At 48.8% G+C, this 23161-nt stretch overlaps 1 protein-coding gene across 1 annotated transcript in view; it reads left to right on the forward strand.

Moving 5' to 3' along the window:
- The window catches only part of LOC128662718 (protein DENND6B-like), a 574365-nt gene that overhangs the window by 518152 nt on the left and 33052 nt on the right, over positions 1 to 23161 (forward strand). Inside the window, exon 19 of the mRNA XM_053716624.1 lies at positions 13581 to 13655. Within this exon, the coding sequence (XP_053572599.1) occupies positions 13581 to 13655 (75 nt within the window). The remainder of the gene's footprint in view (positions 1 to 13580; positions 13656 to 23161) is intronic.

The raw sequence follows: 23161 nt of genomic DNA on the forward strand, positions 1-23161 counted from the left end.
TTCCTCAGGACAGGGCCAAAGCAAAGGCCAAACAGTCTAATTTTCGTGCCTTTCGAAATTTCAAGGCAGGTGCAGCATCAACTTCCTCCGCTTCAAAGCAAGAGGGAACTTTTGCTCAATCTAAGCAGGCCTGGAAACCTAACCAGTCCTGGAACAAAGGCAAGCAGGCCAGAAAGCCTGCTGCTGCCTCTAAGACAGCATGAAGGAACGGCCCCCTATCCGGCAACGGATCTAGTAGGGGGCAGACTTTCTCTCTTCGCCCAGGCATGGGCAAGAGATGTTCAAGATAATATCTCAGGGATATCTTCTGGACTTCAAAGCTTCCCCTCCACAAGGGAGATTTCATCTTTCAAGGCTATCTGCAAATCAGATAAAGAAAGAGGCATTCCTACGCTGTGTGCAAGACCTCCTAATTATGGGAGTGATCCATCCAGTTCCGCGGACGGAACAAGGACAGGGTTTTTATTCAAATCTGTTTGTGGTTCCCAAAAAAGAGGGAACATTCAGACCAATTTTGGATCTAAAGATCTTAAACAAATTCCTCAGAGTTCCATCTTTCAAAATGGAAACTATTCGGACCATCCTACCCATGATCCAAGAGGGTCAGTACATGACCACAGTGGACCTAAAGGATGCCTACCTTCACATACCGATTCACAAAGACCATCATCAGTTTCTAAGGTTTGCCTTTCTAGACAGGCATTACCAATTTGTAGCTCTTCCCTTCGGGTTGGCTACAGCCCCGAGAATCTTTACAAAGGTTCTGGGCTCACTTCTGGTGGTTCTAAGACCGCGAGGCATAGCGGTAGCTCCGTATCTAGACGACATCCTGATACAGGCGTCAAGCTTTCAAGTTGCCAAGTCTCATACAGAGATAGTTCTGGCATTTCTGAGGTCGCACGGGTGGAAAGTGAACGAGGAAAAGAGTTCTCTATCCCCACTCACAAGAGTCTCCTTCTTAGGGACTCTTATAGATTCTGTAGAAATGAAAATTTACCTGACGGAGTCCAGGTTATCAAAACTTCTAAATGCTTGCCGTGTTCTTCACTCCATTTCGCGCCCTTCGGTGGCTCAGTGTATGGAGGTAATCGGCTTAATGGTAGCGGCAATGGACATAGTGCCATTTGCGCGCCTACATCTCAGACCGCTGCAATTATGCATGCTGAGTCAGTGGAATGGGGATTACACAGATTTGTCCCCTCTGCTAAATCTGGATCAAGAGACCAGATATTCTCTTCTCTGGTGGTTGTCTCGGGTCCACCTGTCCAAGGGTATGACCTTTCGCAGGCCAGATTGGACAATTGTAACAACAGATGCCAGCCTTCTAGGTTGGGGTGCAGTCTGGAACTCCCTGAAGGCACAGGGATCGTGGACTCAGGAGGAGAAACTCCTTCCAATAAATATTCTGGAGTTAAGAGCGATATTCAATGCTCTTCTGGCTTGGCCTCAGTTAGCAACACTGAGGTTCATCAGATTTCAGTCGGACAACATCACGACTGTGGCTTACATCAACCATCAAGGGGGAACCAGGAGTTCCCTAGCGATGTTAGAAGTCTCAAAAATAATTTGCTGGGCAGAGTACCACTCTTGCCACCTGTCAGCAATCCATATCCCAGGCGTGGAGAACTGGGAGGCGGATTTTCTAAGTTGTCAGACTTTCCATCCGGGGGAGTGGGAACTCCATCCGGAGGTGTTTGCTCAATTGATTCATCGTTGGGGCAAACCAGAGTTGGATCTCATGGCGTCTCGCCAGAACGACAAGCTCCCTTGTTACGGATCCAGGTCCAGGGACCCAGAAGCGACGCTGATAGATGCTCTAGCAGCGCCTTGGTTCTTCAACCTGGCTTATGTGTTTCCACCGTTTCCTCTGCTCCCTCGACTGATTGCCAAAATCAAACAGGAGAGAGCATCGGTGATTCTGAAAGCACCTGCGTGGCCACGCAGGACTTTGTATGCAGACCTAGTGGACATGTCATCCTTTCCACCATGGACTCTGCCTCTAAGACAGGACCTTCTGATACAAGGTCCTTTCAATCATCCAAATCTAATTTCTCTGAGACTGACTGCATGAAGATTGAACGCTTGTGTTACGGTTACCCTTAGTCTCGCTGAGAGATGGACCGCTTAGTAGCCTGGATCCCTATTGCTAAAGAGGGGAGAAGCTGCTTTCCATAGTATTCTATATGAGTCTCGCAAATATAGAATAATCTCCCTTAGCTGCTGTACAGCTAGGATACCCTTCTGCCCACAAAAACGAGTCAACGCTGCGATTGAGGGTCAAAACAAGAACTCAGGACTGGGATGCCCAGCCTGCTTTTTATTAAGGTTACATGCACACAGGGCACTCCCAGGGGGAGAGGGGGGGAAGCACAAAATCCCCCATCACACATTTAGATAGAGAGCACTGTCCTTTGACAGGCCACAATAGGATTACAGTACTTAAGATAACAAGTTTACAAGTTCATCTTATCAATTAGCAGTCTGGCTCCAGAGGTGATTAGACAATAGTTTCTAAAAGCTGAAAAAAAAAGAGTTAACTCTTTATGAAATGAAACTTGTTACGGTTTTCTTGGAGCCCTTCTTAGGCGCTGGCTTGCTGGTTCAGGCATTGCTGCTGGGAAATAAGCTCTTCACAACAAAATAACTAATGCTTCTGTAACATTGCTCCCTTTCTGTGGAACACTCTGGCAGACACGGTCTGACCCCTTTTCGGGGCAGACTAAGGCTGTCCAGACCGCTGGTTATGCGGGGCTGAGGTCGGTTTGTCTGGACAACCCGTCGGCGTTGCCATTCTGTTTCCCAGGTCTGTAAGTAATGGTGAAATTGAAGGTTTGCAACGATAAGCTCCAACGTAATAGCCTGCCGTTATCTCCAGAGACCCGGTTCAGCCACACCAACGGGTTATGGTCGGTGACCAGAGTGAACTCCTGACCATATAAATAGGGAGTCAATTTCTTTAATGCCCACACCAAAGCCAAACACTCCTTTTCGACCGCTGCATAGCTGACTTCGCGGGGCAGGAGCTTCCGGCTGATGTAGGCAACTGGATGCTCCCCTCCATCTTCGCCTACTTGGCTGAGGACGGCTCCCAGCCCGAACATGGAAGCATCTGTATGGACGATAAAACGTTTGTTAAGGGCTGGGGCCGCCAAGACAGGAGCGTTAATTAGAGCATTTTTGAGAGCCTGGAAAGCCGTTTCACAGTGGGGAGACCACAGGACCTGTCGAGGTAAGTTCTTCTTGGTCAAGTCAGTCAGGGGTTTGGCAAGTGTGCTGTAGTCTGGTACGAACCGTCTATAGTACCCTGCTGTGCCCAGGAAGGCTAGGACCTGAGTCTTAGTGATGGGGGTGGGCCAATTGGCGACAGCTTCTATTTTGGCCGGCTCTGGTCGCTGCTTTCCACACCCCACCCGGTGACCCAGGTACTGTACCTCGGCCATCCCAAAGTGGCATTTTTCTGGCTTCAGAGTCAGGCCAGCAGCCCGGATCTGATCCAGAACCATTCCCACATGAGCTAAGTGGTCCTCCCATGACTCACTGTGGATCGCTATGTCGTCCAGGTAGGCGCAAGCAAAACTCTGGAAGCCATCCAGGAGCCTATCCACCAAGCGCTGGAATGTAGCTGGGGCATTCTTCATCCCAAACGGCATTACCCTAAACTGATATAAGCCGAATGGGGTGACGAATGCCGACTTGGGGATAGCCTCCGGGGCCAGGGGAATCTGCCAGTAACCTTTGCAGAGGTCAATAGTGGTCAGGTAATTTCCCCTGGCTATACGATCGAGTAGCTCGTCTACCCTGGGCATAGGGTAAGCGTCCGTCACGGTATTTTCATTGAGCCTCCGATAGTCTACGCAGAACCGGGTGGTCCCATCTTTCTTGGGCACCAAGACAACTGGGGAGGCCCAGGGACTATCGGAGGGCTCAATTACCCTGAGCTGGAGCATCTCATCGATCTCCTTCTTCATTCCTGTCCTAACTGCTTCGGGGATTCGGTACGGAGCCTGGCGCAAGGGAGCTTGTCCCGGAGTATCTACCTGGTGGGTGGTTAAAGTAGTGTACCCTGGCTTCGGGGAGAAGGTGAGGTGTTTGGACTGGAGGAGTTGGTTGAGCTGCTCCCTTTCAGTGGGGCTAAGTCGGTCCCCTATCTGAACCTGCGCCACTATACCTGTGGGGAGGCTCTTTTCTAATAGGTCTGGAATAGGTAAACTGTCGGGGTCTTCCTGAGGGGAACAACATACGGCCGTCACGTTCTCTGGTCGCTCAAAATATTCCTTGAGCATGTTTACATGGAATGTCTTTCTAAGATTGTTGTCGTGGCAGCTAGCTATCACATAAGTGGTGTCTCCCCTTTTCTCTACGATCTGGTAGGGACCCTGCCAGGACGCCTGCAATTTGTCTGTCTTCACCGGCTTAAGTACTAACACCTTTTGTCCTATGGTGAAGATTCTCTTTCGGGCCCCCCGATCGTACCATACTTTCTGTCTTCTCTGGGCCAACTGGAGATTAGCCCGCACGGATTTGGCTAATTGCTCCATTCGGTCCCTGAGTTCCAGCACGTATGGCACAATTGGGACACCGCCAGCCTCCATCTCTCCCTCCCAGTGCTCCCGGATCAGGTTTAGGGGTCCCCGTACCTTTCTTCCGTAGAGCAACTCGAAGGGAGAGAACCCTGTCGTTTCCTGGGGCACCTCCCGATAAGCAAATAGGAGGTGCGGCAGGAAGCGTTCCCAGTCTCGGTATTCCTGAGTGAACGTCTTGAGCATTTGCTTGAGGGTCCCATTGAACCTCTCACACAGCCCGTTCGTCTGGGGGTGGTATGGGGAGCTTAGGAGGGACTTAATTTTGCAAACCTGCCAGAGTTGTTGGGTCAATTCAGCCGTAAATTGGGTGCCTCGGTCGGATAGGATTTCTTTTGGAAATCCTACCCGGGAGAACACCTGTACTAGTGCATTCGCTACCGTATCCGCTTGTATGTTGGATAGGGCGACAGCCTCTGGGTACCTGGTAGCGTAGTCCACTACGGTAAGAATGTATCGCTTACCGGAGGGACTAGGGGTAGCCAGTGGTCCCACTAGGTCAATAGCAACCCGGCTGAAGGGTTCCTCTACAATGGGCATATTTACTAGCTGGGCTTTAGGGTGATCGCCTCGCCTTCCTACTCGTTGACACACATCGCAGGTGTTACAGTAAGTTCTAACGTCAGCGTGCACCCCTGGCCAAAAGAACGTGTGAGTAATGCGGTGTAGGGTACGGGTAACGGCTAGGTGGCCTGCTAAGGGGATGTCGTGGCCTATTTTGAGGATTTCTTGACGGTATTTGTGGGGCACTACCAGCTGTCGCCTACGCTGTCCCCTTTTCTCTGTCCAGCGGTATAGTTTCCCTTTTTCCCATAAGAATGTTTCGTTATCTGCCCCGCCCCCTCCGGTCTCTGCTCGTTCCCGGTACTTTTGTAAGGTCGGGTCAGTCTTAGACTCTGCCTCGAAAGCATCTGGGGTGTCCCAGGGTATGGGGCCTAACCTGTCAGGCAAGGTCGGGGTAGGTCTTACCTGTGTCTCCCGCACTGGTGAAAGCTCTCGCTCCGTCCGGGCTTGGGCCCGTGTAGTCACTGGGTCTGCCTCGTTGTTGCATACTGGAGCATAGGCAGAAGTCATGGGGCCCAAATCGTTGCCCAGTAGTACTTCGGCAGGTAAATTATCCATTAGGCCCACGTTCACAGCCCCCTTTCCCGCTCCCCAATCAAGATGCACTTTAGCTGTTGGAATTTTGTACACATCCCCCCCCGCCACTCTAACGGCCACAGTCTGTCCAGATCGCTTGTGCTCTGGCACCAAATGACTCTGTACCAGCGTGATAGTAGCCCCTGTGTCTCGCAATCCCTCGGTAGATCGCCCCTCGAGCCATACCCTCTGCCGATGGTGCTGGCGGTTATCTGAGGCAGCATATACAGGGTCTGCCTCGTGAAGCGGCCCCACATATCCCTCCATAGGGGCCTCTTGGTTAACACAGAGGGCCCGGGCCGGACGATAGGACCCAGAGGGGTAATTGTAATTCCTGGGTGTCTGGTGCGTATTAAGGGGGCAGCTAGCCATGAAATGCCCTGGTTGCTTGCATCGGTGGCAAGTCGGTCTGGGACGCTCAGAGCTGTTATTGGGTGGTCCTGAGTGTCGGACGGGCCCTGTGGGCACCGGGGCTCGGAATTCAGCACGAGGGGGTGCACGGTAAACCTCTCTGGGTTCGACCCGTGCTGGAGCTCGGTAGTTCATGGGTTCGTGAAGACGGGAGTCATAATGTTCATCGGCCAATTTGGCTGCTTCTTCTAAGGTAGAAGGCCGCCTGTCTCGCAGCCATTCCTTCCCTTGCTGTTCCATGCCATTATAAAAATGTTCTAAGAGAAACAATTGTAAAATTTCCTCCCCAGTCACCGCTTTACTTCCGCTCAGCCAGTGATTTGCCGCTCTCCGCATTCGGTGCGCCCATTCCATATGGGTATCGTTAGGCTTCTTTTCCGTGCCCCGAAACTGTCGGCGATACGTGTCCGGAGTTACAGCGTACCGTCGCAACAGTGTCTCCTTAACTAGCTCATACTGTGTCACTTCCTCAGCACCCAGAGTACGAAAGGCTTCCAGGGCTCGCCCGGATAGTTTCCCAGACAATATCGTGGGCCACTCTCTGTTGGGAATCTGGTGCAGGGCACATTGCCTTTCGAAGTCCGCCAAATATTCATCAATCCCTGTCTCGCTCTCTAGGAAGGGTCGAAATGCCGCATAGGGTATCTTGGGCCTCCCAGCATTTTCGACAGGGATGATTACCTGCGGGGCTTCAGCATTGCGGTGTGCGTTCGCTAGGTTGAGTTCGTGGGCTCGAGTCTCTCGTATATCCTCGTCCGCCTCCGCCATCAACTGCTGTACCAATTCCATGGAGGGGTTCGGCCCGTATAATGAGAGCCTTTCCCGAACAATCCTGGTTTTTTCGTCACTAATCGTGGTCGGTGTTTCCGCCATTGTGAAGCTCTGATCCAGTTCGGTCAATTCTGCGATCAGCTCTCTCCTCGGCCGGTTGCTGGCGTACCCCCCTCTGCTTTCAAGTAAATCCTTTAGGGTGGTACGCTTCAATTTTTCGTAAGCGCTCTCCATCCGTTCTGTACCTCTCCTAGGAAATCCAGGAAAATCCCGCCGCTGCCGCCAAATGTTACGGTTACCCTTAGTCTCGCTGAGAGATGGACCGCTTAGTAGCCTGGATCCCTATTGCTAAAGAGGGGAGAAGCTGCTTTCCATAGTATTCTATATGAGTCTCGCAAATATAGAATAATCTCCCTTAGCTGCAGTACAGCTAGGATACCCTTCTGCCCACAAAAACGAGTCAACGCTGCGATTGAGGGTCAAAACAAGAACTCAGGACTGGGATGCCCAGCCTGCTTTTTATTAAGGTTACATGCACACAGGGCACTCCCAGGGGGAGAGGGGGGGAAGCACAAAATCCCCCATCACACATTTAGATAGAGAGCACTGTCCTTTGACAGGCCACAATAGGATTACAGTACTTAAGATAACAAGTTTACAAGTTCATCTTATCAATTAGCAGTCTGGCTCCAGAGGTGATTAGACAATAGTTTCTAAAAGCTGAAAAAAAAAGAGTTAACTCTTTATGAAATGAAACTTGTTACGGTTTTCTTGGAGCCCTTCTTAGGCGCTGGCTTGCTGGTTCAGGCATTGCTGCTGGGAAATAAGCTCTTCACAACAAAATAACTAATGCTTCTGTAACAGCTTGATTCTATCAAAGCGGGGCTTCTCCGAGTCAGTCATTGATACCTTAATACAGGCACGAAAGCCTGTCACCAGGAAAATCTACCACAAGATATGGAGTAAATATCCTTATTGGTGTGAATCCAAGAATTACTCATGGAGTAAGGTTAGGATTCCTAGAATATTGTCTTTTCTCCAAGAGGGCTTGGACAAAGGATTATCAGCTAGTTCCTTAAAGGGACAGATTTCTGCTCTGTCTATTCTTTTGCACAAGCGTCTGGCAGAGGTTCCAGACGTTCAGGCATTTTGCCAGGCTTTGGTTAGAATTAAGCCTGTGTTTAAACCTGTTGCTCCTCCGTGGAGCTTAAACTTGGTTCTTAAAGTTCTTCAAGGAGTTCCGTTTGAACCCCTTCATTCCATTGATATTAAACTTTTATCTTCTGTTTTTGATGGCTATTTCCTCGGCTCGGAGAGTCTCTGAGCTATCTGCCTTACAATGTGATTCTCCTTATCTGATTTTTCATGCAGATAAGGTAGTTCTGCATACCAAACCTGGGTTTTTACCTAAGGTGGTTTCTAACAAGAATATCAATCAAGAGATTGTTGTTCCATCATTGTGTCCTAATCCTTCTTCAAAGAAGGAACGTCTTTTACATAATCTGGACGTAGTCCGTGCCTTGAAGTTTTACTTACAAGCTACTAAGGATTTTCGTCAAACATCTTCCCTGTTTGTCGTTTACTCTGGACAGAGGAGAGGTCAAAAAGCTTCGGCAACCTCTTTGTCCTTTTGGCTTCGGAGCGTAATACGCCTAGCCTATGAGACTGCTGGACAGCAGCTCCCTGAAAGGGTTACAGCTCATTCTACTAGAGCTGTGGCTTCCACATGGGCCTTCAAAAATGAGGCCTCTGTTGAACAGATTTGCAAGGCTGCGACTTGGTCTTTGTTTCACACTTTTTCAAAATTTTACAAATTTGATACTTTTGCTTCTTCGGAGGCTGTTTTTGGGAGAAAGGTTCTTCGGGCAGTGGTTCCTTCCACTTAATCCTGCCTTGTCCCTCCCATCATCCGTGTACTTTAGCTTTGGTATTGGTATCCCACAAGTAATGGATGATCCATGGACTGGATACACTTAACAAGAGAAAACATAATTTATGCTTACCTGATAAATTTATTTCTCTTGTAGTGTATCCAGTCCACGGCCCGCCCTGTCCTTTTAAGGCAGGTCTAAATTTTAATTAAACTACAGTCACCACTGCAGCTTATGGTTTCTCCTTTCTCTGTTTGTTTTCGGTCGAATCACTGGATATGACAGTTAGGGGAGGAGCTATATAGCAGCTCTGCTGTGGGTGATCCTCTTGCAACTTCCTGTTGGGAAGGAGAATATCCCACAAGTAATGGATGATCCGTGGACTGGATACACTACAAGAGAAATAAATTTATCAGCTGGCTGGTAAGGAGTGGTGAGCTACAGACATGAGAGTGACTGAGGCTGGCTGGTGAAGAGTGGTAAGCTACAGAAGTGAGGGTGGCAGAAGCTGACTGGTTAGGAGTGGTGAGCTACAGACATGAGGGTGGGTGAGGCTGGTTTGTGAAGGGCAGCGAGCTACAGACATGAGGTTGGCTGAATTTGGCTGCTGAAGAGCAGTGAGCTACAGACGTGAGGTTGGCTGAAGCTGGTTGGTGAAGAGTGGTTTGTTACAGACATGAGGGTGACTGAAGCTGGTGGTGAGGAGTGGTGAGCTACAGATGTAAGGGTGACTGAGGCTGGCTGGTGAGGAGTGGTGAGCTACAGAGGTGAGGGTAACTGAGGCTGGCTGGTGAAGAGTGGTGAGCTACAGAAGCGAGGATGGCTAAAGCTGGTGGTGAGGATTGGTGAGCTACAGCCATAAGGGTGACTGAGGCTGGCTGGTGAAGAGTGGTGAGCTACAGAAGCGAGGATGGCTAAAGCTGGTGGTGAGGATTGGTGAGCTACAGACGTAAGGGTGATTGAGGCTGGCTGGTGACTAATGGTGTGTTACAGACGTGAGGGTGACTGAAGCTGGTTGGTGAAGAGTGGTGAGCTACAGAGGTGAGGGTGGCTGAAACTGGTGGTGAGGAGTGGTGAACTACAGATGTGAGGGTGGATGAAGCTGGCTGGTGAGGAGTGATGAGCTACAGACATGAGGGTGGGTGAGGCTGGTGGTGAGGAGTGGTGGGCTACAGCGGTGAGGGTGGCTGGGGCTGGTGGTGAGGAGCGGTGAGCTACAGACATGAGGCTGGTGGTGAGGAGTGGTGAGCTACTGAGGTGAAGGTGGCTGAGGCTGGTGGTGAGGAGCAGTGAGCTACAGACGTGAGGCTGGTGGTGAGGAATGATGAGCTACTGAGGTGAAGGTGGGTGAGGCTGACTGGTGAGGAGCGGTGAGCTACAGATGTGAGGGTGGGTAAGGCTGTCTGGTGAGGAGTGGTGAGTTACAGACATGAGGGTGGGTAAGGTTGGCTGGTGAAGAGCAGTGAGCTACAGATGTGAGGGTGGGTGAGGCTGGTGGTAAGGAGCAGTGAGCTACAGAGGTGACAGTGGCTGAGGCTGGTGGTGAGGAGCAGTGAGCTACAGAGGTGAGAGTGGCTGAAGCTGGCTGGTGAGGAGCGGTGAGCTACAGACATGAGGGTGGCTGAGGCTGTCTGGTGAGGAGTGGTGAGTTACAGACATGAGGGTGGGTAAGAGGTGAGAGTGGCTGAAGATGGCTGGTGAGGAGCGGTGAGCTACAGACATGAGGGTGACTGAGGCTGGTGGTGAGGAGTGGTGAGCTACAGATATGAGGGTGGCTGAGGCTGGTGGTAAGGAGTGGTGAGCTACAGGCGTGAGGGTGACTGAGGCTGGTGGTGAGGAGTGGTGAGCTACAGATGAGAGGGTGGCTGAGGCTGGTGGTAAGGAGTGGTGAGCTACAGGCATGAGGGTGACTGAGGCTAGTGGTAAGGAGTGGTGAGCTACAGGCATGAGGGTGACTGAGGCTGGTGGTGAGCTACAGATGAGAGGGTGGCTGAGGCTGGTGGTAAGGAGTGGTGAGCTACAGGCATGAGGGTGACTGAGGCTGGTGGTAAGGAGTGGTGAGCTACAGACATGAGGGTGACTGAGGCTGGTGGTAAGGAGTGGTGAGCTACAGATGTGAGGGTGGCTGAGGCTGGTGGTAAGGAGTGGTGAGCTACAGGCATGAGGGTGACTGAGGCTGGTGGTGAGGAGTGGTGAGCTACAGATGTGAGGGTGGCTGAGGCTGGTGGTAAGGAGTGGTGAGCTACAGGCGTGAGGGTGACTGAGGCTGGTAGTGAGGAGTGGTGAGCTACAGATGAGAGGGTGGCTGAGGCTGGTGGTAAGGAGTGGTGAGCTACAGGCATGAGGGTGACTGAGGCTGGTGGTAAGGAGTGGTGAGCTACAGACATGAGGGTGACTGAGGCTGGTGGTAAGGAGTGGTGAGCTACAGATGTGAGGGTGGCTGAGGCTGGTGGTAAGGAGTGGTGAGCTACAGGCGTGAGGGTGACTGAGGCTGGTGGTGAGGAGTGGTGAGCTACAGATGAGAGGGTGGTTGAGGCTGGTGGTAAGGAGTGGTGAGCTACAGGCATGAGGGTGACTGAGGCTGGTGGTAAGGAGTGGTGAGCTACAGGCATAAGGGTGACTGAGGCTGGTGGTAAGGAGTGGTGAGCTACAGATGTGAGGGTGGCTGAGGCTGGTGGTAAGGAGTGGTGAGCTACAGGCGTGAGGGTGACTGAGGCTGGTGGTAAGGAGTGGTGAGCTACAGGCGTGAGGGTGACTGAGGCTGGTGGTAAGGAGTGGTGAGCTACAGGCGTGAGGGTGACTGATTCCGGTGGTGAGGAGTGGTGAGCTACAGGCATGAGGGTGACTGAGGCTGGTGGTGAGGAGTGGTGAGCTACAGACATGAGGGTGACTGAGGCTGGTGGTAAGGAGTGGTGAGCTACAGATGTGAGGGTGGCTGAGGCTGGTGGTAAGGAGTGGTGAGCTACAGGCATGAGGGTGACTGAGGCTGGTGGTGAGGAGTGGTGAGCTACAGATGTGAGGGTGGCTGAGGCTGGTGGTAAGGAGTGGTGAGCTACAGGCGTGAGGGTGACTGAGGCTGGTAGTGAGGAGTGGTGAGCTACAGATGAGAGGGTGGCTGAGGCTGGTGGTAAGGAGTGGTGAGCTACAGGCATGAGGGTGACTGAGGCTGGTGGTAAGGAGTGGTGAGCTACAGACATGAGGGTGACTGAGGCTGGTGGTAAGGAGTGGTGAGCTACAGATGTGAGGGTGGCTGAGGCTGGTGGTAAGGAGTGGTGAGCTACAGGCGTGAGGGTGACTGAGGCTGGTGGTGAGGAGTGGTGAGCTACAGATGAGAGGGTGGTTGAGGCTGGTGGTAAGGAGTGGTGAGCTACAGGCATGAGGGTGACTGAGGCTGGTGGTAAGGAGTGGTGAGCTACAGGCATAAGGGTGACTGAGGCTGGTGGTAAGGAGTGGTGAGCTACAGATGTGAGGGTGGCTGAGGCTGGTGGTAAGGAGTGGTGAGCTACAGGCGTGAGGGTGACTGAGGCTGGTGGTAAGGAGTGGTGAGCTACAGGCGTGAGGGTGACTGAGGCTGGTGGTAAGGAGTGGTGAGCTACAGGCGTGAGGGTGACTGATTCCGGTGGTGAGGAGTGGTGAGCTACAGGCATGAGGGTGACTGAGGCTGGTGGTGAGGAGTGGTGTACTACAGACTTGAGGGTGGCTGAGGCTGGTGGAAAGCAGTGGTGAGCTACAGACGTGAGGGTGGCTGAGGCTGGTGGTGAGCTACAGACGTGAGGGTGACTGAGGCTGGTAGTAAGGAGTGGTGAGCTACAGGCGTGAGGGTGGCTGAGGCTGGTGGAAAGGAGTGATGAGCTACAGACGTCAGGGTGGTGGTGAGGAGTGGTGAGCTACAGACGTGAGGGTGGCTGAGGCTGGTGGTAAGCTACAGACATGAGGGTGGCTGAGGCTGGTGGTGAGCTACAGACGTGAGGGTGGCTGAGGCTGGTGGTGAGCTAAAGACGTGAGGGTGGCTAAGGCTGGTGGTGAGCTACAGACGTGAGGGTGGCTGTGGCTGGTGGTGAGCTACAGACGTGAGGGTGGCTGAGGCTGGGGGTGAGCTACAGACGTGAGGGTGGCTGTGGCTGGTAGTGAGCTACAGGCGTGAGGGTGGCTGAGGCTGGTGGTGAGCTACAGACGTGAGGGTGGCTGAGGCTGGTGGTGAGCTACAGACGTGAGGGTGACTGAGGCTGGTGGTGATCTACAGACGTGAGGGTGACTGAGGCTGGTGGTGAGCTACAGGCATGAGGGTGACTGAGGCTGGTGGTGAGGAGTGGTGAGCTACAGGCATGAGGGTGACTGAGGCTGGTGGTAAGAAGTGGTGAGCTACAGATGTGAGGATGACTGAGGCTGGTGGTAAGGAGTGGTGAGCTACAGATGTGAGGGTGACTGAGGCTGGTGATAAGAAGTGGTGAGCTACAGATGTGAGGGTGACTGAGGCTGGTGGTAAGGAGTGGTGAGCTACAGGCGTGAGGGTGACTGAGGCTGGTGGTAAGAAGTGGTGAGCTACAGATGTGAAGGTGGCTGAGGCTGGTGGTAAGGAGTGGTGAGCTACAGGCGTGAGGGTGGCTGAGGCTGGTGGTGAGCTACAGACGTTAGGGTGGGTGAGGAAGCGTTGGGTAGCTGAGAACAGTTAGTGAAGAGGAGCATTAAGGGATACAGCACAGTTGCTCAGTAGTAGGAAGAAGGGATATAACGTAGGAGAAGGTGAGTAAAACTGAATAACATAAGGGTGAGAGTAGGTGTTGACTTTCTTGTTTGTTTCTTGCAGAATATCTCAGCCTGGATAAAGAATAAATCAGAGGTGGAGATTGTGGACCTGGTGCTAAAACTACGAGACAAACTGGTACCGTACAGACAGCACTCACCTACACCTTGTCTGTGACTTTCTTTGTGTCACTTTGTATTAGTTCCATTTTTGTATCACAGTGTTATTGTGCATGTGTCTGTTTGTATGATCTAAAAAAAAACATTTTAGGTTGGCCGTTTGTCACACGGCTGTCACAGGATGTCACTAGGTTACACTGAGGTGTCACAGGATGTCACTAGGTTACACTGAGCTGTCACAGGATGTCACTAGGTTACATTGAGGTGTCACAGGATGTCACTAGGTTACACTGAGGTGTCACAGGATGTCACTAGTTTACACTGAGGTGTTTGTTACACAGGATGTCACTAGGTTACACTGAGGTGTCACAGGATGTCACTAGGTTACACTGAGGTGTCACAGGATGTCACTAGGTTACACTGAGGTGTCGCAGGATGTCACTAGGTTACACTAAGGTGTCACAGGATGTCACTAGGTTACACTGAGATGTTTGTTACACAGGATGTCACTAGGTTACACTGAGGTGTCACAGGATGTCACTAGGTTACACTGAGGTGTCACAGGATGTCACTAGGTTACATTGAAGTGTCACAGGATGTCACTAGGTTACACTGAGGTGTCACAGGATGTCACTAGGTTACACTGAGGTGTCACAGGATGTCACTAGGTTACACTGAGGTGTTTGTTACACAGGATGTCACTAGGTTACACTGAGGTGTCACAGGATGTCACTAGGTTACACTGAGGTGTCACAGGATGTCACTAGGTTAAACTGAGGTGTCACAGGATGTCACTAGGTTAAATTGAGGTGTCACAGGATGTCACTAAGTTACACTGAGGTGTCACAGGCTGTCACTAGGTTACACTGAGGTGTCACAGGATGTCACTAGGTTAAACTGAGGTGTCACAGGATGTCACTAGGTTACACTGAGGTGTCACAGGATGTCACTAGGTTAAACTGAGGTGTCACAGGATGTCACTAGGTTACACTGAGGTGTTTCCTTCTTAATATGGGAAGAGTCCACAGCTGCATTCCTTGAGGGAAATACTGAACCTGGCCACCAGGAGGAGGCAAAGACACCACCGCCAAAGGCTTAAATACCTCCACCACTTCCTCATAACCCCAGTCATTCTTTGCCTTTCGTCACAGGTTGGCAGAGAAGTGTCGGAAGATTACGGAGTAGTCTCTTATGGAGGGTAGTACTCTTCGAGATGGGACTGGAGTTTTAAGTAGTCCTGTCAGCCTCTCAGTGAGAGCATGGATTAAAGAGTCCAGAGATGCAGGGAGAGTCTTTCTGTGAAACCATCCTGACTCATATTAACAGCTCCATAAGCAATCAGCATTGTCGAACTTCGCTTCACTGCCTGCTTTCTTCTCTCAAGTCCATGTCAGAAGCGCTGCTACAATCTGTCAAACTTGAAGGACTGTGTCACTGTTCCACGGCATAGATTCCAGTAAGATTGTTTCATTACTTTACACTCATGTTAATGCATAGTTGCCAACAGTCCCGTTTTTGCCGGGACAGTCCCGGAATTTGGGACCCTGTCCCTGCCATTTAAATGTCCCGGACTGTCCCTGCACTCTTCCTCATGTTATTTTAAAAAAAACGGTTTTGCTGAAATTCCGAGTTCCGCCAGCAGGTGTCACTGTCACTAATGTGAAGAAGCATAGCAGGAAAGTGAATGGTAGCTGCAGCCTGCTTGTTTACAGAGGTGTTTGCCGTAGGGGTTAAGGTGATAACTTTCCTGTTTCTGATTCAGCTCTAACACAGGCATCACACAGATGATCTAAGCCTTATAGAGAATGAATTAATTACTATGGAAACCTAATGTGAAATTGCTGGTAGAATCTGTTTGTGCAGGGTATTTAGCAGCTGTAGTGAAGTGAGTGAATAACTGTTATGGTTGAACTCAGTTAGTTTAGAGAACAGTGATGTAGGGCTGAGCTTTGGTGGTTTATCAGTATTGCACTATTACTGCCCACTCCCTTTGTCACTGTGCTGCAAACTGTGTGACATTTCAGTAGTTAGCTCTGGGAAAGCAGATCTGCTTAGGTTAGTAAAGTAGTTTTGTATTCAAGTTTCATGATCTTCCTTCCTGTTTCCTTTTATTCATCTAAATTGCACAAGGTTCACAGTTTATTCAGCCAAATCCTTTATTGGTTCACAGTTTAATCAGCCAAATCCTTTATTGGTTCACAGTTTATTCAGCCAAATCCTTTATTGGTTCACAGTTTAATCAGCCAAATCCTTTATTGGTTCACAGTTTAATCAGCCAAATCCTTTATTGGTTCACAGTTTAATCAGCCAAATCCTTTATTGGTTCACAGTTTAATCAGCCAAATCCTTTATTTCAATGTCATTATAAATGTGATATAGTGTGAATCTTTCTACAGCGCTGTCTACCTTCTACTTAAAGCATGTCCAGTTTAAACTAAGTTTGCACTGTATTAATACTTTTAGGTTGTTATGGGTTATTTTTTAAGCTTAAATAAGCAACAGTAGATATTTTCTTTTATCTGTGCAAGGCACCGTTGGAATTTTAAAGTAAAATAAGATATATACTGATCTATTGAAATCTTAGAACTTAAAAATTCCTTTTGCAAAAGAATAAATCAGGTGTAAAGCTAATGGTCAAAATCTAAACTACTTTCTGTTAATAGAGAAATTAATCTTTTGATCAGCAACAACTATAATAGTGATCTACTAAGTAGCACTAAAAATATAGAAACCTGGCGCAGGTCTCCTACTGGCTATAGTGCATATTCCCTCATTTGTTCTATACCTTTTAGTTTCATATTTTAATATATATATATATATTCTGCACTGTAATAAATAGGCGGGGCTAAATTATGCTAATTATGTGGGTTTGGCAAAGTGGGGGGAACTTTAGGGCAGGGGGTGTGGTAAAAATTTTCATGCAGGTAATTGATAGCTGGAAAGTGTCCCTTGAAAAAAAATTCAAATGTTGGCAACTATGTTAATGATAGAAGACAGGGTCGCAGTGTGGCTTCTTTATCTTTATGGAATCAAGGGTTAATATCTCTTTAGCGGGATTATTGAACAGTGGGGAATAATCTTACATGTTTGATTTTAGGCTGCTTTTATGTCATAGACTGTTATGGAATATACAGGTTTCACTTTCACTTTGAGAGCTGTGCAGCTTACATGCTTGGTGCGCTTTTTCTCATAGCAGGGACGGTCCTGCATTGTGCACCATGTGAGCTTTCATTCCCTCTTTCCTGACCGGGCTATCAGAGAGGAGTCATAAGTCTCTGTAATGTCTGGGTCATAGGAGGTGGTAAGTGCCCCAGCCATTGGGGTATAAAGGTTCCGTTTATTTTTCATAAAATAAGATTGTTTTTTATTTTCTATAGTTCTCCAGTTATTGCTCTAGCGATGGAGGATTCTGTTACTTTAGAGGGTACTCCCTCTATTCCTAAGAGTTATTCCTGTTTACATTGTGAGGAGTCCTTAGATCCACCCTCTCAATTATGTTCCATCTGCCTTGATAATGTGATAATATCAAACATGTTTGATACCACTGAGCCATCCACATCTGAGGAGTTGTCGTCCATTGAGGTGCGTACCCTACATTCTTCTCTCTCTCCACATGCAGTTTCCCGTAGCATTGCTAATCCTCCATCTGGAGGGGGCCTTTTTTCCACCAGACGTTACTGCGCAGTTCAAACGGCGGTGTCTGTGGCCTTTCATGCTTTTCCTCGCCCTGCTAAGCGCAATCGAAAGGTTACATATTGCACTCCTTCCCAGAGTACATCAGATAATTTATTGGAATTAACTGATAGGTTATCCAAGGATGAAGTTTTTTTCTGAAACTTCAGAGTATGAATATTCTGGGTCGGAATCTGCTGCCTCTAATCCTCCGGCTGCAGAGGAATCAGACTTTAGTTTAGGAATTGCGTTTTCTTCTAAAGGAAGTTTTGGCAAATTTAGAGGTTCCCGAGGCCAAATTGTCTGATTAACTTTTGATTCCTAAATTGGATAGAGTTTCAGGACAGGGTAGTACCTTATCCCTTCGCTGTTCCTGTTAGATGGCGAACATTATTAAGAATCAATGGGACATGATTAGAATCCTTTTCCCTCTCTTCTCCCCTTAAGAAATTATTCCTGGTCCTGGACTCTCAGTGGAGTTTATGGGGTTCTGTCCTTAAAAGGGATGGCGCTATCTTCACCCTTGCTAGGATAAAAGATGGAAACTCTGTAAAATAAGATGTTTCAACATGCGGGATATTGTTTCAACCGGCGATGGCTGTTGCCGCGGTTGCTGGAGCAGCTACCTACTGGTGTGACTCCTTATGGGATTTGATTGAGGGGGAGGGTCCCCTCAACGTTATTCAGGAAGGAATTAAGGCCTTGAGGGTTGCTAATTCTTTTATCTGTGATGCTAATAAGCAGATTATTCGCCTGAATGCTACGGTTTCAGATTTTTCTGTTCAGGCCCATGGGGCTCTGGCTGAAGTCATGGTCTGCGGATATGACTTCTAAGTCTAGACTTCTTTCCCTCTCCTTTAAGGGAAGGATTTGTTTGGTCCAGGCCTGGACTCCATTATCTCCACGGTCACAGGGGACAAGGGTGCCTTCCTACCGCAAGAGAATAAGAACTAGTCTAAAGAACAAAATTATAATTTTCCTTTCTTTCGTTCTGATAAAGCCCATCGTTAGCAGTCCTCCGCTAAGCCAGAGCAAACCAAAAGCGCTTGGAAGCCGGCTCAGTCCTGGAATAAATCCAAGCAGAGCAAGAAGCCCGCCGAGACTAAGTCGGCATGAATGGGCGGTCCCTGGTCCTCTTCTGGATCGTGTAGGGGGCAGGATCCATAGGTCCTGGAGGTCATAGCTCAGGGTTACAAGATAGGTTTCAAGTCTCAGCCACTAAAGGGCAGATTCCTCCTCTCAAAATTGTCTTCGCAGACCAGAAAAGGGGGAAGCCTTTCTGGGGTGCTTACGGGATCTGTCCTCTTAGGAGTTATTGTCCCGGTGCCTATCGTAGAGAGAGGTTTGGAATACTATTAAACCTTTTCGTGGTCCCAAGGAAGGAGGGAACTTTCCATCCGATTCTGGACCTAAAGTGCTTAAACAAGTTTTTAAATGTCCCCTTGTTCAAGATGGCGACAATAAGGTCCATTTATCCCCTCATTCGAGATGGGCAGTTCATGACCACGATAGATTTGAAGGATGATCCTTTCACGTACCAATCCACAAGGACCACTTCCAGTTCCTAAGGTTGGCATTCCTTGACCAGCACTTCCAGTTTATTGCACTTCCGTTTGGTCTAGCTATGACTCCAATTATTTTTGCGAAGAGTAGACCATTCGGAATCTCTCCTATGTCTTCTTTGATCCCATGGATGGAAGATAAATCTAGAGAGAGTTCTCTTAGAGTCTATGAACTCTATGGAGAATATTTCTAACAGACCAGAGACGTTGCAAGCAAGCTTCAACACGTCTTGCCTTCCAGACCTCTTTAAGGCAATTTGTGGCTCGATGTATGGAGGCGATTGGTCTCATGGTGTCCAGCATGGACATCATTCCCTTTGCCAGGTTTTCACCTCAGACCGTTGCAACTGCACATGCTGAGGCAGTGGAACGGCAAACATTCAAATCTGTCTCAGCAGATTTCTCTGGACAACCGATCGAGAGAATCGCTCTCTTGGTGGTTTTGTCCGGGTCACTTGTCCCGAGGGGTGTCCGTCTTAGACCATCCTGGGGGATTGTGACTACGGTCGCGAGTCTGTCAGTATGGGGAGCTGTTTGGGGTGCCAGGATGGCACAGGACCTAAGGACTCAGGAGGAAAGCTCCATTTTGATCTAATTTTGGAACGGCAATATACAATGCTTTGAAGGCTTGGCCTCTGCTGGGTTCGTCCCAGTTTATCAGATTCCAATCAGGCTTTATAACCTTGGTGGCTTACATCATCCATCAGGGGGGAACGAGAAGCTCCCTAGCTATGAGGGAAGTATCTCAGATTCTGGAGTCGGTGGAGACCCACATATGTTCGCTGTCAGCGATCCACATCCTGGGTGTAGACAACTGGGAAGCGTTTTTTTCTCAGCAGACAATCCTTTCATCCAGGGGAATGGTCTCTCCATCCTGAAGTATTTGCGGAGATTTGCAAAAGTATATTTTATGACGTCCTGTCTCACTACCAAGCTACCCAGATATGGGTCGAGGTACAGGGATCCTTATGCGGAGCTAACAGATGCATTAGCGGTACCTTGGAGGTTCAATCTCTTATCTTTTCCGGACGTTACCACTATTTCCTCGTATAGTGGCTCGAAACAAGCTAGAGCAGGCGTCTTTGATACTGATCGCTCCGCCTTGGCCGCGAGGATATGGTTCGCGGATCTATTGGGTATTTCACCATCTCCTCTGTGGAAGTTACCTTGTCACAGGGATCTGCTGACCGAGGTCTCTTTGCTTATCAATATCTAGATTCTCTGAGGCTGACTGCGTGGAGTTTTGCACGCTTAGTCCTAGCCAAGAGAGGGTTTTTGTTGAGAGTTATTTATGCTCTCATTCAAACTCGTAAGCAGGTTGCTCGTCGCATCTTTCATAAGGTGTGGAGGACCTACTTATTCTGTTTTTCCAGGATGAACTGGAGGAGGGTTTTTCTGTAAGTCCCCTGAAGGGACAGATTTCAGCCCTGTCGGTTTTACTTCACAAGAGGTTCGCTGAGCTTACGGATGTACAGTCTTTTGTTAAGGCTCTGCTAGGATCAGACCTGTGTTTAGATCTATTACTCCTCCTTGGAGTTTAAATCTTGTTCTTACGGTTTTGCAACAGGCTTCGAAGGAGCCTATGCATGAAGTAGACATTCATTTGTTGTCTTGGAAGGTTCCTTTTCTACTGGCTATTGCCTCTGCGCGCAGGGTATCTGAGATTCCTGCCTTGCAATGCGTCCCTCCTTATCTGGCGTTCCATGCTGATAAGACTGTTCTATGAATTTCAAGAAACTCCAGCCACCAATTTCTTTAAAAGACCTTTATTCTTTTGTCTTGGGTCCCATTGATAATACAACGTTTCAAGCCAGCATTAGGCTCTTAGTCATGGTACATGACTAAGAGCCTAATGCTGGCTTGAAACGTTGTATTATCAATGGGACCCAAGACAAAAGAATAAAGGTCTTTTAAAGAAATTGGTGGCTGGAGTTTCTTGAAATTTATGGACTTTGGTGAGACTTGGCAAGTCTGTTGCTCCGTGCCCCACTGAAAGAGGAAATTTGGTGTGCTGTTTCCACTATTTTGATTCTAAGACTGTTCTATGAACTAAGTTAGATTTTTTCCTAAGGTTGTGTCAAATCGCAACATCAATCCAGAGATTGTGGTTCCTTCCTTATGTCCTAATCCTTCTTTCCTCAAAGGAACGTTTACTACATGGTCTGGATGTGGTTTGTGCCATGACGTTTTTTCTTCAGGACACGAAGGAATTTCGACAAACTTCTTCTCGGTTTGTTATCTATTCTGGGAAGCGAAGGGGTGAGAGGGCCTCTTCGATTTCCTTATCTTTTTTGCTGAGGAGTGTCATCCGTTTAGACAGCGGGACATGAGCCTCCTTTGAGGACTATGGCTCATTCTTCGAAAGTTGTAGTTTCCTCTTTGTCCTTCAAAAATGAGGACTCTATGGATCAGATTTGTAAGGCGGTTACCTGGTCCTCCTTACATACTCTCTCCAGGTTTTTACAAGTTTGATGGTTTTTTGCTTCTGCTGAAGCAGCCTTCGGGAGGAAGGTTTTTCAGGCTGTGGTGCCCTCATATATGGGCTGCCTCTCTTTTTCCCTCCCGTTAGCATTCTGTGTACTCTGGAGCTTGGGTATAATTTTCCCACAAGTAAGGAATGCAGCTGTGGACTCTTCCCATATTAAGAAGTAAAACATAAATTATGCTTACCAGATCATTTACTTTCCTTCCTCCGATGGGCAGACCAAAATTTTTTATCTACTCTTCTGGCACCATTTTTCACCCTGATATTTCTCCTACTGTTCCTTGTTCTCTCGGCAGAATGACTGGGGTTATGATGAAGTGGGGGAGGTATTTAAGCCTTTGGCTAGGGTGTCTTTGCCTCCTCCTGGTGGCCAGGTTCAGTATTTCCCACAAGTAAGGAATGCAGCTGTGGACTCTTCCCACAGCTGCAAAGCATAATTTATGTTTTGTCACACAGGATGTCACTAGGTTACACTGAGGTGTCACATGATGTCACTAGGTTACACTGAGGTGTTTGTCACAAGATTTTACTAGGTTAAACTGAGGTGTCACAAGATGTCACTAGCTTACACTGAGGTGTCACAGGATGTCACTAGGTTACACTGAGGCATTTGTCACACGGCTGTCACAGGATGCTACTAGGCTACACTGAGTTGTCACAGGATGCCACTAGCCTACACTGAGGTGTCACAGGATGTCACTAGGCTACACTGATGTGTCACAGGATGTCACTAGGTTACATTGAGGTGTCACAGGATGCCACTAGTTTACACTGAGGCATTTGTCACACGGGTGTCACAGGATATCACTAGGTTACACTGAGGCATTTGTCACACAGCTGTCACAGGATGCCACTAGGCTACACTGAGGTGTCACATGATGCCACTAGCCTACACTGAGGTATCACAGGATGCTACTAGGTTACACTGAGGTGTCACAGGATGTCACTAGGTTACACTGAGGCATTTGTCACACAGGTATCACAGGATGTCACTAGGTTACACTGAGGCATTTGTCACACAGCTGTCACAGGATGCCACTAGGCTACACTGAGGTGTCACATGATGCCACTAGCCTACACTGAGGTATCACAGGATGCTACTAGGTTACACTGAGGTGTCACAGGAGTTCACTAGGTTACACTGAGGCATTTGTCACACAGGTATCACAGGATGTCACTAGGTTACACTGAGGTGTTTGTCACAGGATGTGACAATGTTCCACTGAGGTGTGACAGGATGTTACTAGGTTACACTGAGGTGTCACAGGATGTCACTACAGGTGTCACAGGATGTCACTAGGTTACACTGAGGTGTGACATGTCACTAGGTTACACTGAGGCATTTGTCACATGGCTGTCACTAGGTTACACTGGGATGTTACAGGATGTCACTAGGTAACACTGAGGTGTCACAGGATTTCACTAGGTTACACTGAGGTGTGACAGGATGTCACTAGGTTACACTGAGGTGTGACAGGATGTCACTAGGTTACACTGAGGTGTGACAGGATGTCACTAGGTTACACTGAGGTGTCACAGGATGTCACTAAGTTACACTGACACTGAGGTGTCACAAAATGTCACTAGGTTACACTGAGGTGTTTGTCACATGGGTGTCACGGGATGTCACTAGGTTACACTGAGGTGTCACAAGATGTCACTAGGTTACACTGAGGTGTCACAGGATGTCACTAAGTTACACTAAGGTGTTTGTCACATGGCTGTCACTAGGTTACACTGGGATGTTACAGGATGTCACTAGGTAACACTGAGGTGTCACAGGATTTCACTAGGTTACACTGAGGT

The sequence above is a fragment of the Bombina bombina genome, chromosome 6, assembly GCF_027579735.1.
Source record: "Bombina bombina isolate aBomBom1 chromosome 6, aBomBom1.pri, whole genome shotgun sequence".
NCBI lineage: Eukaryota > Metazoa > Chordata > Amphibia > Anura > Bombinatoridae > Bombina > Bombina bombina.